At 44.4% G+C, this 15,312-nt stretch overlaps 2 protein-coding genes across 2 annotated transcripts in view; one reads left to right on the forward strand and one right to left on the reverse strand.

Moving 5' to 3' along the window:
* The window catches only part of lta4h (leukotriene A4 hydrolase), a 9,376-nt gene extending 3,105 nt beyond the window's left edge, over positions 1–6,271 (forward strand). The window contains exons 3-19 of the mRNA XM_015387717.1: positions 1,373–1,493; positions 2,340–2,408; positions 2,510–2,614; positions 3,045–3,097; positions 3,181–3,253; positions 3,340–3,480; positions 3,561–3,584; positions 4,390–4,460; positions 4,531–4,642; positions 4,722–4,866; positions 4,941–5,044; positions 5,127–5,197; positions 5,277–5,331; positions 5,406–5,501; positions 5,582–5,664; positions 5,737–5,841; positions 6,054–6,271. Coding sequence (XP_015243203.1) covers positions 1,373–1,493; positions 2,340–2,408; positions 2,510–2,614; positions 3,045–3,097; positions 3,181–3,253; positions 3,340–3,480; positions 3,561–3,584; positions 4,390–4,460; positions 4,531–4,642; positions 4,722–4,866; positions 4,941–5,044; positions 5,127–5,197; positions 5,277–5,331; positions 5,406–5,501; positions 5,582–5,664; positions 5,737–5,841; positions 6,054–6,183 — 1,558 coding nt within the window. The 3' untranslated portion in view covers positions 6,184–6,271. The remainder of the gene's footprint in view (positions 1–1,372; positions 1,494–2,339; positions 2,409–2,509; positions 2,615–3,044; positions 3,098–3,180; positions 3,254–3,339; positions 3,481–3,560; positions 3,585–4,389; positions 4,461–4,530; positions 4,643–4,721; positions 4,867–4,940; positions 5,045–5,126; positions 5,198–5,276; positions 5,332–5,405; positions 5,502–5,581; positions 5,665–5,736; positions 5,842–6,053) is intronic.
* Positions 6,272–9,408: 3,137 nt separating this feature from the next.
* LOC107092972 (protein-methionine sulfoxide oxidase mical3a-like) overlaps positions 9,409–15,312 on the reverse strand; it is a 29,402-nt gene continuing 23,498 nt past the window's right edge. The window contains exons 26-35 of the mRNA XM_015387732.1: positions 13,791–14,357; positions 13,650–13,720; positions 13,363–13,443; positions 12,416–12,466; positions 12,093–12,332; positions 11,929–12,022; positions 10,186–10,236; positions 9,993–10,092; positions 9,846–9,919; positions 9,409–9,766 (exon numbers count right to left, since the gene is read on the reverse strand). Of these exons, the coding sequence (XP_015243218.1) occupies positions 9,582–9,766; positions 9,846–9,919; positions 9,993–10,092; positions 10,186–10,236; positions 11,929–12,022; positions 12,093–12,332; positions 12,416–12,466; positions 13,363–13,443; positions 13,650–13,720; positions 13,791–14,357 (1,514 nt within the window). The 3' untranslated portion in view covers positions 9,409–9,581. The remainder of the gene's footprint in view (positions 9,767–9,845; positions 9,920–9,992; positions 10,093–10,185; positions 10,237–11,928; positions 12,023–12,092; positions 12,333–12,415; positions 12,467–13,362; positions 13,444–13,649; positions 13,721–13,790; positions 14,358–15,312) is intronic.

Raw genomic sequence — 15,312 nt, forward strand, 5'->3', positions numbered from 1 at the left:
TTGCAAGTGCGGTATTTCCCCCACAGACCACCAGGGCGGCCGAGAATACCTTTGTTCAACCTGAAATGACTCATTTAGTCATCCATAACGTTATGGAACACATTAATTAACTGAAAAATGTTGCATAGTGTGCCTTTAAACATCAAAGTAGCTGCTGGTTAATATTCACTGAGTGCTGCTGTGTCTCTCCTCCTCCACTGTACTCTGTAGGCAGTGAATAGCGACACCAAATAATATTATGTCCCAAAGCGACAGATCTGATGATGTCGCACCGAGAGGTGGGACTCCAGAGGTGCAGGAGAGCGAGGAAAAAAACCAGACTGAAAACGCTCTGAACACAGACAGCTGCACACAGTTACTGTTGGCTGAAGTAAATCAGCAGAAATGATGGGTGGGAACATGTCCACACCAGTCCTTCAGAAAGTTACGCCAGTGCTTGGGGTGACGCTCCAATAACTATTCAGCAATCCAGCCAAGAGTTTTCTGCATGACTAAAAAAACAGAACCAGGTAATTTATATGAGGAATGGCATTTTTTGAGCAAGAAGTCATTTAAGCTCGGCTTGATACAAATCAGAGCTGTGGAGTCAGACATTAAGAGAGAAGAAAAATCAAGTTACAGAGAAGCAGCAGCTGTTCCTCAGTTCTCTTCCACCCTCTACAGAATCTCCAACGTGAAAAAAAGCACCAGTAGCACCAAATCTCCGGATAATGTTTGGTGGTTCGCAGACAATGAAAGCAGAGCTATTATGGGGTCAAAACAAAGTTTGTGAATTCCATTAAATATTTCTGTTATTAGTGTGTTTTTGGCTTCCTTCCTAATTTTTTTTAATTGGAAACATTTCTATTGGACCTTTAAGTTGTGGTTTATGTTAAAATAAGCATCAGGTTACATTTTTCTTGTGTTTAGTGTGAAGTTGGTCTTAAAGTTTTATTTCAAGGTACATAACAAGTTTAACTTGCCTTATGTTCCTTTTCACTGTTTACATTTCCTTTTCCTTTTAATATATTTATATATATTATTTTTTTATTTTTTCATTTTTTTTTTTTATTTATTTCAGGGTAGCTGATATGGAAGTCCCAAATCTCATTGTATCCGTTGCAGAATATAATGACAATAAAGGCTTTTTGACTTTGACTTTTGACTTTGTTGTAGGAACCCTGTATACAAAACCAAATTTCATTCAGTACAGCTCTCAAGACATTTCCATTTCTTAAAGTGCAGCAGTTTTTTCATTTATTTATCTATTTCATTTTATTCAACATTCAGCGGTCTAATGGCAGTGGGGAAGAAGCTGTTGCAGAGCAATTTCCCCCCTACTTTTGATTTAATAGTAAAACGTTTAACCTCCATGTCTGTGTTGACCAATCAGGGGCCAGCAGGTCATCGTGGAAGTGGCCTATGAGACGTCTCCATCTGCGTCGGCGCTGCAGTGGCTCACGCCTGAGCAGACTGCTGGGAAGAAACAGCCATACCTGTTCAGCCAGTGCCAGGTGAGGCACCTGTCAGACCGTACTCGGGGTTTAATCAGTGTCCAAATAAAGACACCAGCTGATGAAAGACTGAAATTTTTGTGTCTGAAATTGGTACATTTAAATCAATTTTACCGCTTGTTGTCCACTCATGTCACATCAGATGGGTGAGAAAACAAGTTTAGAAGTTAGGAATGACCTTATTATTAATGGCCGCTCACACTGAGCCTGGTTCTGCTGGAGGTTTCTTCCTGTTAAAAGGGAGTTTTTCCTCTCCACTGTCGCTACAAGCATGCTTAGTGCGAGGGATTTCTTTGGATAGAAAGCTTGGAATCAATCTGACTGGATGATCTGGTTGAATTGTATCTGTAAAGTGCCTTGAGATGACATGTTGTTCATTGGTGCTATATAAATAAACAATGAAATTGAAAGAACTAATAAAAAAATGTACTATATGACTAAATATGGATGAGTACAATGACAATTAATTTAGAAGTAGAATTGCAAATTTACCAGTAAAATTAGTGATTGGTACTTTGCAAACAAAAACAAATGTAAAAGTTGTAACTTCTCGTTTATTGATGTATAAATTGGACCTTCAGCCTATGTTGTTATTGGCTGTTAACTTGCCCCATATTCTGCTTCCTCTCTGAGATTTCTGTTGACACAGTTTGGGGATACTTTGGTTTTTCTTCTGCTTCTTTAGTGTTGATCAACAAGCTGTTGCTCAACTAACTCTGACTGTTTGGTTTGAATAAATCTGTTTGTCTTGCATGGAAAACAAAGTAAAAAGCCAATCTCAAAGGTCTGGAAGAACCAGAACTGCCAGCAAAAAGGCTCAGCTTTGCCCTGCTCTCTGTCTTCCAGGCTCATCACTGCAGGAGCATGGTACCCTGCCAGGACACCCCCTCCATCAAACACACCTACTACGCTCAGGTCTGTCCCTCCTGCACACACACCTGTACAGCTCACCCACACTAACATTCAGACCAGAATCCCCTGAGAGCTTCAGCCTCGTCTCCCTCCACGTCTCCCAGGTGTCCGTCCCAAAGGACCTGGTGGCGGTGATGAGCGCCGTGCGAGACGGACAGGAAGTGGACCCTCAGGACAGCGGTCGGATCATCTACAGGTTCAGACAGCCGGTAGGTGGCGCCTTAAACTCTCGATCGGGTGTTTCCCTCTTACAGAGAAGAAAACTTTGTTGGGTCTTGCTGGGATGTCATGTGACAGAAAACAGGAAGTTGTGCGAGCGGAGGAGGCTGCACACATGCAGATTATCAGCTGGGTTTAGGTATTTCCTTTGACTAGGCCGTTCTGTCTCATGAATCCTCATCGTCTCTCTACTCCAGCAGGATGTTTAGGGTCCTGCTGAGAGGTAAAAAAAAAAGCTTCCCCGCAGCATAAGGCTGCCACCACCGTGTTAACCAACTAGATGACGCATTAGTTTTCCTCCAGTCTGTTTCGTTTAGATCCCAGTAAAACCCAGAAGTTAGAAAGTGACAGATTGTAAAGCTTTAGGGGTGTTAATACTTTTTCGAAAGCAGCCATTCTTTCTGTGACCTCTGACCTCAGGTTGCCATGCCGTCCTACCTGATAGCCATTGTGGTGGGAGCACTGGAGAGCAGGTAGCATCTTCCCCCTCAGTGTGATGATCTGATCGCTGCGCCTGAGCAGGTGACGGAATCTCTGCTCTCTGATTGGTCCACAGGGAAATCGGCCCCAGGTCCAGAGTCTGGTCTGAGAAGGAGTTTGTGGATAAAGCAGCGTTTGAGTTTGCTGAGGTGGGTGACCGTAGCAACAAGCTCTTGGACCCACTCATGGTGTCGGTTTGAACCTAACCTTCTGTTTGTGTCCACCTGTCCATCAGACGGAGACCATGCTGAAGACGGCGGAGGACCTGGCTGGACCGTACGTGTGGGGCCAGTACGACATCCTGGTTCTGCCTCCATCCTTCCCCTACGGCGGCATGGAGAACCCCTGCCTCACCTTCGCCACGCCCACTCTGCTGGTAAACCTGAACTCGCCGGGGTCGCCTGTCGCAGCGTTAATGGCCGTCCTGTTGACCCGCTGTTTCCTGTCTCTCCTCAGGCTGGAGATAGATCCCTGTCTGGAGTGAGTAACGCACCAGAGACACATGACCCCGCACCAGTTTAACCAATCAGGTCATGGGCCTGATGATGGTTGAATTAAAGCGATAAGCTGGCTTTTAGCAGATGCTGGAGCCTCAGCAGGAACCGGATGAGGCCTGAATAGGATCATATGGAGCCAAATTGGTGCCATAAAAGTTGTTCAAAAAATTTTTGATTTCATTAAAAGACAATTATTTTAAATTTAAAAAAAATTTGAAACAAAAAAAAAGTTGATCTTAAAATAAATAAAAATACTTTAAGATTTAAACTTATATTTATAAACTTATAGTTTCAGCTTTTATCAAACTAGAATCTGAAAAATATGAAAATTGGTTTTAAAAATGTTTGAAATATTTTTTCGATTTCAGTTCTTTCTTTCTTTTCCAGTTTGGATTTTTTTTTCCTTTTCAGTTTAAAAAAAAAAAAAAAATGTTTATCTGTTTCATTTTTTTTATGTTTAAAAATTTTTCAATCTCACTTTTTCATTCAGTTACAATCTTTCAGTTTTAAAAATATTTCATTTTTTTTCCTTTTGAAAAAAATATTTTTCAGTTTTGAATCTTTTCATATTTCAAAAATATATATATATTTTTTGGTTTTTAATCTTTGTTCACTTTCAGTTTTTTGTTTAAATTTTATATATATATATATATATATATATATATATATATATATATATATATATATTTTTTTTTTTTTTTTTTTTTTTTTTTTTTTTTTATTTTAAAAATCAATTAAATCTTCTGGCCCTGATTGAGCTCCATAGCAGGTGTCTCTGTGTTCCTCAGGTGATCGCTCATGAGATCTCCCACAGCTGGACCGGGAACCTGGTGACCAACAGGACCTGGGAACATTTCTGGTAACAGAGCGGAAACGAGTTCTGATCCAATCAGTGTGAGTTGATGCTCAGGCGGTTTCTGCTCCATCAGGCTGAACGAGGGTCACACGGTCTACCTGGAGAGGATGATTGGCAGGTGTATGGAGGGGGAGATGTTCAGGCAGTTTAAAGCCCGGGGGGGCTGGAAGGACCTGCAGGACTCGGTGAGAACCTGAACCCGTTCAGAACATCCAGACAGAACTATGCGGGTGTTTCCTCTAACCCCTCACCTTTGTCTTTCAGGTAAACACCTTCGGAGCAGACAACCCTCTGACCAACCTGGTCCCCAGCCTTCAGGAGGTGGATCCTGATGATGCCTTCTCCTCGGTGCCCTATGAGAAGGGCTTCGCTCTGCTCTACCACCTGGAGGAGCTGCTGGGAGGGCCAGGTAACACCCAGCCACACGCAGACCCTCCTGGTTCTGGTCGTATTCTGACGCCCTTGTTGGTTTGTCCTCCTCAGAGGTGTTCATGGGGTTCATAAAGTCGTACATCCAGCGTTTCGCCTACAGCAGCGTTTCCACGGACGACTGGAAGAACTACCTCTTCTTCTACTTTAAAGACAAGGTGAGACGACCTGGGGGACGCGGCTGGAGTTTCCAGGTTACTGGCTGCTTCTGTTAGGAGTTTCTAACCTTCTGTCCTTCAGGTGGACGTCCTGAACAAGGTGGACTGGAACGCCTGGATGTTCACCCCTGGGATGCCCCCGGTCCAGCCGCAGTAAGTGGGTTCTGGTGGAGGCCCGACCCGTCTCAGAGTCCCGTTCTGGTCCTGATGGGTGGGTTCTGTTGTGTTCCAGGTATGACTCCACTCTGGCTGACGCCTGCATCGCTCTGAGTCAGCGCTGGATCAAGGTCAGATGCTCCTCATCTCCATCCGGCGCCGTAAGGATGTTTGGGACCCAGATTTAACCCTTTGTCGCCCTCAGGCCACAGAACAGGACCTGTGCGGCTTCAGCGAGTCGGAGGTGAAGAACCTGTCGTCCCACCAGGTGATCGAGTTCCTGTCGCTGCTGCTGCAGGAGGTAAAGCACAACGTTTCCTCAGACCCCTCCCCCTTCTGATCAGGCCCCTCCCCCTCTCTGACCCCTGCTCTCCTCCTCAGGAGCCGCTTCCTCTGACTCATGTGAAGAAGATGCAGGACGTTTATAACCTCAACGCTTCGACCAACTCAGAGATCCGCTTCAGGTGAGACGCTGTAATTTAAGCTCCTCCTCCTCCCAGGTGGAGCTTCCTCCTGATTGGCTGCCGTGTCTCCAGGTGGCTGAGACTGTGCGTTCGCTCAAAGTGGGAGGAGGCGGTTCCCCTGGCGCTGAAGATGGCGACGCAGCAGGGCAGGATGAAGTTCACCCGGCCACTCTTCAGGTCAGAACCAGTCCTGCAGCTTTTCCAGTCTCCCCTGCTCCAACGGGCCTGATTTAACCGGGTCACTGGGAGAACCTGGACCGAACCCCGATGAGGCTGGTTCAGACATGTTGGATCAGGGATGCTTCTAGGAGCTGCGGAACCCCAGAGAGACTCTGGGTCGGTACCTGTTACACACCTGTAATCCGTCTCTGTTTCTGTTCGACCCAAAGGGAAGTTTTTACCTTCGAGAAGTACCGGGAAGAAGCCGTCCGAGTGTTCGTCGCTCACCGAGCCGCCATGCATCCCGTCACCTCTGGACTGGTCGGAAAGGACCTGAAGGTGGACGCCAGCGGTCACTGAGAGCAGGAACCCGGTCTGAACCGGCAGAACCGGGTCCGTTTCTGTCAGGTCAAAATGTTTGTATTAAAAGCCAAACTGTGAGCTGAAACCTGAGTCGTGTCGTTTGTTCTAAACTCAGGTTTACAGGGAGAGAAGCACCAGTAGCATTAGCATGAGCATGCTGATCAGATGTGTTAGAGTGGCCTAGTCAAAGTACAGATCTCTATCCAACTGGGAAACTGGCTAATCCTGCTAAAACTTCTCCATCCTGTCTGACTCAGCTGGAGCAGTTTTATAAGGAACAGAGGAAACTGGAAATGGATCGTTGATCCCATTAAACCCAGATCCTAACTGGAGGAAGACCAGTAGAACACCTGAGTCAGTCAGCTCTAACCCTCCTTAGGTTTCTCTTTACCCAGAAACCAGAATATCTCCTCTCTGGCTCTTCTCTCTCTGGCCTCAGCTGTTTCAACATCAGTTTTCTGTTAACCTGAAGCAACAGGAACGATTACAGGAAATGTTCTGAAGAAAGAGGGAAACTGCAACATCCAGAACTTTCCCAGAAGGTTCCAAAGAGGCGTATTCTCCGACCTCGGCAGTGATTTCATATTTCCGAGTTTGTTTCTTCATTAAGAGGTAATTAGGAAATGTGTGATGAATTTAGAGAGAGAAAAACCAACATGTTTTAAAATGAGTTTACATTTTCAGCCTGGAAAAGCCTCTAAATCAAGGGCCAAATGTTAAAAAAAGGATGAAGGCTTTTCTTTAAGGGAGTGTTCAACCTTTTTTGACTTGTGTTCCCCTTTAGGCATTTTGTCTGAAGATGAATATCAGACAAAAGTATTGATAATTGTCCAAAAGTGGCACACACAATAACAGAACAACAAAAAAAAGTTTTAATTTGAACATTTAATTCTTGGGCATTTTATGCTTTCCATCTCAAATAAACAATATGTTGCCCAGAAGGAATCTAAATAAATACAAAACAAAATCCTATTATAAACCTGTATTAATAAGGCTGGAGCTCCTCTGAGTAACTCCCTTATAAATACATTTAAACTTGATGAATTAGGTGAAAAATACAGAACAAAAATTATTCACTCTGACTTAGTTTTACTTTGTTTTCTTTGATCTGCTTTGATGGTCTCAGATAGCTCAGTTTGAAAAACAGCTGTTCTCTACATCCAGTCTGTTCCTCTGTTTGGTTTGGATGTGTTTCAAAGCTGAAGCTGAACTCAAACATATAAGAAAAACTTTTTGGTTGATAAAAGCTTGTTTAATTTTTCAATTCTTTCTGGGATCTATGCAAAATAGATCCCAGCTCTATTTTATTTTACTGAATAAGAACTAAAATATTTCCATGTACCCCTTGCAATGCACTCTCGGGCCACTAGGGGTACGGGTACCCCTGGTTGGGAATCACTGCTTTAAGGGATGAACTGAAATTAATTGGCTTTAAGGGGGAAAAAAAATAATCTATTCAAAGCAAAATGACTTCCAACTTTGTCATCTTGCGTCTTTCATTTCCTGAAAGTGAAGCATGGCGGTGGCAGCATCATGCTATGTGGATGTTCCTTCCAGTAGGACATTTGAATTCACATGAGGTAACTGGTACCGAAACAAAACTTCAGAACTTCATGTACAGAACCTGCTTACCAAAGAGGATCCGTTCAACATAAAGAAACAGGAAATGGATGAAAACATTCTCTGCTTAGTTCAACTCATAGAGCACGAAAAAGAACAAAGATTTAATGAAGCTTTGGCTGAAAATCTCTTTTTATTAAACATTAGAAGTTAAAACCATCAGCTGGTTGTTTGGAGTCTGATCAAGCCGGTTACAGAGGAAATAAGGCAGGCGGCTGAAGCTAAAGCTCACATCACATCCTCATCTGTGGAGGCCTGAAACCAGCGCCCCCTGCTTTTGGTTTAACCTGAACACACCCCAGCTGATTTATTAACATGGTTCCACTTTTCATTTAAGGTGGAATCTGAAAACTTCCTGTTTTTAACCAAAGGAAAAGCAAAGAAACATTCATTAACAACGACTGAACTGTTGAGAAGCAGCTGGGTTCTGCCATTTAAACCCAGAAGAACCAGAATGAAGATGTTCAGCTGAAATAATCTGGGATTAATCGGTTTTTAATTATTCTTGGGTTTGACTTTATTCTATTTTAGTACATTTTATTTAAACCTTTTAGTTTTTACAATTATTTTTACTTTATCTATTTTCAGTCACATAAAGTTTTTAGAATAGAATATTTTAATGCATAACTATATAAAATTACAAATTAGCCCGTTAATGTGATTTGTTTTGCATTTTAATCCCATTAAAATGATTTTTTTTATATTTTTACCAAGTTTTCTAAATTGTTTTAATACATTTCTAATTAAAATAATTTAGAGAACTTGGTAAATAAGTTCCTCCCTGATCCATTTTTTATCCCGTCCTCGAACCGCCACCTTAACATGATGGGGGGGGTTACAGTCAGCCGGTACCCCGGAGCCGGGACCCCTCCCTGGGGCCCCTGGTGGTCTGGTTCTTTGTCGTGGGAACCGGCCGGGCCTAGCCTGAGGAGGCCATCCCCCAGTGGACCCCCCACCCGCAGGGGGAGCCATGAGGGACCGGTGCTCAGAAGGATTAGGGGCCAGTCAGAAATGGAGGCCTCAGAGACCAAATCGTGGGCGCTTAGACCGGCTCTGGGGACGTGGAATGTCACCCTGCTGGGGGGAGGAGCCAGTGATCATAGGAGGCGGAGCAATACCAGCTAGAAGGTCAGGATCTTTATTCTTTTTACATATTTATCCTTCATCTGAAGATAAATTACTGTCATTGATTCATTAAATCATCAGACTTAGCCTTTTATCTTAATGTTATAATCAATATTTAAATAATTACATTTTTCTAATAATTCATAATTATTCCACTTTAGTGATTTTCTTCTATCAGTTGATGAAGGTTTGAAAAAGATGGAGTTTTTTTTATTCTTTCTTTGGTGAAAAGTTTTGGGAAACGGTCAGAAACATTTTGGATCAGCTTCAGGACCCAAAGTGTAAATTTTAAGACTCAAAAGAAAAGGTAAGAGTTCTTGAACGTCTCTAATATCTGGATCAGCTGGATGCTCTGCTTTAATCTGGACCACCTGTGTGATAAATGTTACTGTCAGTGAGGTTCTGTTAGGGTCCTGGTTCTGTTAGAAGTGTAAATGTTCAGCGCCACAGTGAACATTACAGGTACTGGACCAGAAGCACCTGCTTTGAGTCCTTCACCCAAACATGAAATATTCAGCAAACAGCAGCAGAGACAAAAACGTTCGCACTTTTAGCCACAACCAGCAGCCTCATCAAGTCCAGTTCAGGTCCGACTGGATTCAGTTTCTGCTTCTGCGTGATCATCTGAATTCCAGCCGGATCCAGTTTCCTCAGGTCCAGCTGAGTCCCAGTCCTCCTGCTACCAGAACCTGCTCCAGGTCCTGGTCCTCCTGCCTCTCCAGCAGCCGCTGCTCCTCCAGCAGAGACACCAGAGCGTCTCTCTGTTCCACCACCTCCAGCATCTCCTCCAAGATCAGCCGCTCCTCAGCCAGCTGCTCCTCATCCTTCAGGTGATCTGAAACAGTCGGCACAGACCGTAAGCTGGAGCTCGCCCTCCTTGGATCAGCGCTCTGGTTCTGTTCGGGCCTCCTCACCATCCACAGCCATCCTCTCCCTGAGCTCCTGCTGCAGGCGGCTCTGTCTGTCCTCCAGCTGCAGCTCCCGAGCGCTAAAACCAGAACAACATTCAGGTCCAGCAGGTTCTGCTGCGGGAGCGTCTTCAAACAGTCCGAGATACTCACAATATCATGAGTTCAGATTCGTATCGGACCAGGGAGTTCTTCTGCTGGACCAGCTGGAACCACTGCTGCATCAGAGCCAGATTATCCAGTTTACCCAGTCCTGCAGGCACAGAGCACATTTAAACACCTGCTCCTATCGGGATGTTTATTTCATCCTCGTGGGAAAACAGTTCCACTCTGAAAGAAATCTGACCTCCCAGGTGAAGCTCCATGTCTGGGCCACAGCTGGAATCCTCCCAGTAGTCTGTCAGGAGCAGGAAAGAGTTGAATTTAGGACGATTCAGGTAGGAAACAGGTTAAAAAGCAATACAGTGTTTAATCCACGGCTTCTCTGGGCTTGATGCTTCAATATCAGGCAGATAAATCAAAGATTAAAAAACAACCAATCAGATAAATTCCTTCAGTTTATTTATGTAGCACCAATACATATAATGTCAACTGAAGGCTCTTTATAGACATAATTCAACCAGATCATCCAGTCAGATAGTTTAAAAGTGTTTTTATCTATAGGCCTCATTGACTCGAAGGCAATCATTGTAGCGACAGTGGAGAGGAAAACTCTCTTTAACAGGAAGAAACCTCCAGCAGAACCAGGCTCAGTGTGAGCGGCCATCTGCTGAGGCCGACTGGGGTTCAAGAAGACAGAAGCAGAGATACGAAATGTTCAGTCTATGATTGCGCTACTGTCATGGGAAAAAAGTATTCAACTATTCATTCTAGTTAAATCAAAGGAGCTCGGAGGATTTCACTCAGTCTGAATTTTATTTCATCTTTAAAAAGAGAGAACAAAACATCATACAGCATCATATTGCATGGTAATCAGCCCTGTTCTGATCTGGCCAGAGTTTGTCTTCCTTGCCTACAATGACTGAAATGCTGAAGGTTGTGTCAGAGTCAAAACACCTCTCTACCCAAAGCAAAAATTAAACAGATTTTTTCCCACCACAGATATGTTCAGGTGTGTTTCAAGGGAAACGGGTTGGTCAGAAAGAAAGCATGTAAAGCCAATGTCACACCTTGACGATTTAGCCTGCGTATGCCTGACGTACGGTAAATCTGCCAAAATGCTGGCATACATTGGATAAGTCATGGGTATGGTTTGTATAAGTTATGAGCATGCTGAAGTACGCTGAAACACGCTGGCACACATCGACATACGGCGAGTCGTCAAGAACTTTTTTAGCATGCTAAAAATTGCCCAACATATGCCAGCGTATGCCATACATAGACCATAAGTTAGAGCTAAGTTATCTGATCGTTGACATACGTTAAGTGTAAGTTACTCTTAAGTCGTGGCATCCAGCTTATCCAAATCTTAGAATAACTTCTCCTCCTGACTTCATCCCCATCATAGGGGGAGTGAGAAGGTGATTGTGAAGGATCCTCTATGCGTTCACGACCACAATCAACAAACTTCCTAACTGACATGATGCTGAATCTGCTGCGACTGCAGACCTCCTTTCTCTCTTTTTTTTTTTAGTTTCTTCTTTTTTGGCGGCGGCCAGTATCATCGCTGCTACCCTCTGGAGCAGCTCTGCCGTGCGTTATGCATAAGTTAGGCTGTCGTTGGACCTAAGTTCTGGACTCGTTATGAATACGCTATGTATACGCCCAAAATTGAAAAAAATACGTATAAAGTTTGGCGTATGCCAGCGTTTTAGGAGATTCTGGGACGTCAGGCATACGTTGGCTAAATCGGCAAGGTCTAACTGGGCCCTAACCAGAGAAGCTGATGGAAGGTTTCAGTAAAAGAAGATGAGATCACATCAGTAGAGTCGGGTTAAAACAGCAAATGTCAGGTGAAATCCAGATGAGTTTATAGGTTCTGGTAGAAGAATTAGGGTCCAGATGAGTTCATAAGGTTAAAACATAAAAGGTCGAGGTGGTTCAGGTAGTAACAGGAGGTTCTGATTGGGTTTTAATCATCTCGGCTCACCTGCTTCTCCTCTCAGAGCTTTCTCCACCATCACTCCTCTCTCCTCCAGCTCCCTCTGCTTCACCTCCACCTGCTGCAGCTGCCTCTGGATCATCTGAAACAGACAGACTGAAGGTTCTGGTTCTGGTCAGGTCTGGACCACCGCTGTCCTCAGGGACACTCACCTGAGCCTTGTGCAGCCTCTTCAGCTGCTCCTTCTTGGCCTGCCTCCTGGCGGCTCTCTGAACCCGTCGAGTGATTTTAGTGTCCAGGTCTTCATCTTTGTCCTCTTGGTCCTTCTGGAACATGGACTCCTTCGTGCTCAAACTGGACGGTTCCTTGGGTCGGGTGAGGACTCCCACCACCTCTGTGGGGCACGAGGACTGTCCGTCAGAGTCCTGGACTCGCTCCCTCTGGGGTTTCCTCTAAACCAGATTAAGGACAGCAGTTTAGACAGAACATGGATTCCTGGATCAGAAATCTTTGCTGGGAAACAAGACATCTGCACCTTGACTCCATATGATCGTCTAAACGCCAGAGCCCGAGGAACGTAGACCTGCTGAGAGACAGGAAGTGGACATAAGGGTGACAGGAAACCATCAACGTGATGGAAAAGATGCTGCTAGCAAACTAAATGTTTGGTTTTATGTCGATCCCGAGTCCATGACTGTGTCCGAATGTCCGCCCTAACCACTAGGCATTATGTAGTGGTTACACCATTTCAGATGAGTGTCCGAACGTCTAGAGAAGAGGTCACGGATTAGGGGACCAGGGTCCGGATCTACTTCAAAAAACACTTTAGATTTGAAATTGTAAAAAAAATTTTCATTTCAATTCAATTCAGTTTTTTTCTATAGCGCCAGTTCACAACACATGTCATCTCAAGGCACTTGACAGTTTTTTTATATTTTTATTTAAAAAGTCAGTGTATAACATGGATGCATAAACACCTCATTTTATTTCAGTGTCTCTTAAAAGAAACAATTAGTAAAAAAACAACAAGTAAAAAAATGTCTCCGGACCTTTACTAGTTGATGATTTTCTTTAATCGGACCCCTCCGATTTTTTATTGGTTACCCCTGGTCTAGTGGCCGGATCTAGCATCTTGAAACGTACTGATCATAAATGGTCACTGGAAGGGCAGATATATCCCATGATGCTTTGAAAGGAGAACTTTTCTCGCAAAGCATCATGGGATTTTCTGTCACAGCGGCCCACTGTTGCTACCTGACAGCGGTGAAAAATAACAAAGATGGGGCAGGCACCATCCGGGGAGGCGGAGTTACATGACCAATGGGGGGGTGAAAAGTAGTGATCATATGTCTAAACGGTCAGTTAACTGAGTTCACTATAAATCCACTATATAGTCCTGCTTTATAAAGTGATGGAGGGACTCGGGGTTAGGCTGGACGTTCGGACACACCTCTGGACAAAGTCAGCTAGCATAGACCGTACCTGCTGGTCCTCTTCCTCCTCATCTTCCTCCACGGTAACTTTATCAAGTTCAGACACGAGGCCAAACAACTCCACCTGCAGCTGTGAACATCACGAGCCCAAAGTTTAGTCAGAGGCGCATTTCAGGTGTTAGTCTGACCTGTGTTTTTATGACACGACAGTCTGAGGGAATTCAGATGGTCTGTTCCCTCTGACTGTTCACGTAACAAACTGCTAAATTTGGTGATTTCTGATTGGTTCGCTGTTCTTTGCCCTGATTGGCTGGTTGGTGTCAGGTGTTTGCTTACATTGTTCCTGGGTTTTTGCGAGCATCTCTGCAGCAGAGTTGACGACACCAGATCCGACTCCTCCCCTGCAACTTTGGGAAAGAGGAAGTAAAGTTATTATATCCTCATTGTGACATCACTCCGTTGTAATTGCGTTGTCACCTGTGACTCTCCTCTGATTGGCTGGAGGCCTCCTTGGTCTCTCTGCAGGTAAAGTCCCGCCCCTTCTTTTCTGGTCCTTCATGTTTCCAGGAAGCACCGACTTCAACAGGCCTCTGGCTCCGCCTCCACTGACCTCCACCTGCCTAGGGGGAGGAGCCTCTCTGAGCTTCTCTTTGATGTGGAGGAGGAGGGCTCCACCTGGTGGTAGGAGGCTGGAGGGAAGACTCTGAGCTTCTCTGTGCCTCTGTCTCCTCCTCATGCTATCTGACACCTCCTCTTCCTCTTGCTGGAGCAGGGGCTTCTTCTGTGGCAGTTCAGGTGTGATGTCATCAAACGAGCTCCGTCCCCTTGCTGTAGGTCGTTTCTGTGCTGTCGCCTCCATGATAACGACAGGGGAAAGAGGCGTTCTGGCGACGTCTGAATCAGGAGTGGAGTCATCTGATGTGGCGAAGGAAGCGATGCAGGGCGTCCCAGGGGGGAGTGAAGGGGAGGAGATGCAGGGCTGTGGGGTGGAGGCGGAGCCACGTTGCACAGGTGTGTCTGAGGCAAGAGACACAGACTCCTCCTCTGACCAGGAAGAAGGAGTAAAACCCATAAATGATTTGATGAAAAGAGAAACAAACTAATATTAAGCAGAAAAGAAAATGGAAGCCATTATAAATAAGAATAAAGGACAAAAATTGAGAAAATAAATCCAAATATATCCCAGTATGGAGCCTCAATTTTCACACATATATAATTTATACATGCACAGGACAAGATTCAAACACGCACAGCAGGATTAATACAAGCACAGTGCGCTTTTTTTGGGTGAAACTTGAGACTGATCTAGGTCTATATCCCAGAGTCAAATATCAGTATTTCAGGACAAAGTATTATGAAAAAAATATTAAAAACAATAAACTGCAGGATTAAAATGTATTCATTTAAAAAGCATTATTAAAATAAGAGGTCTTCAACGTTTTCCAGGCCAAGGACCCCCAAACTGATGGCGATATATATATTGTATGATGGGACAGGTGTTTAGCTGAATGTGAGCATTGATGACTGAAAGACATCTTCTGCCTCCATTTATCTGTTTACTACAGTGTGTTGAATTCATGTTAATGTGGATTTAAGGTCGTAGGCAAACGGCTGTTCCAAGTGAATGTGATTGGTCGTTTAACAAGAGGGCGGGATTGTTGTGGCTGAAGGTTCGCATGCATGTTTGGTTGTGGCCGGTTTGTCGGAAGCATCTTGCTAACCAGTTAGCAACTTAGTGCTAGTAGGTTCCCAATGGGAAATTCCATTGGGACCAAGTAGCACTAAATTGGTGACTTAGAAACGACACTGTCAAGGAACGCTATGGACAGAGGAAACATGCAAGAGGAGGAGAGTTTAGTGTCGGAGGTCGTGGATGAGTCTCCTCCGTCATCCATTTTTTATTTAGAGGAGGAAAGCGGGGATGAAGATGTTGTGGAAGAGGACCCCAGGGCGGCAGAAGCTTGGTTTGGTGTAGAAGGCTTCCAGCCGTACATGTTTG

The sequence above is a fragment of the Cyprinodon variegatus genome, unplaced genomic scaffold, assembly GCF_000732505.1.
Source record: "Cyprinodon variegatus isolate N-32 unplaced genomic scaffold, C_variegatus-1.0 Scaffold402, whole genome shotgun sequence".
NCBI lineage: Eukaryota > Metazoa > Chordata > Actinopteri > Cyprinodontiformes > Cyprinodontidae > Cyprinodon > Cyprinodon variegatus.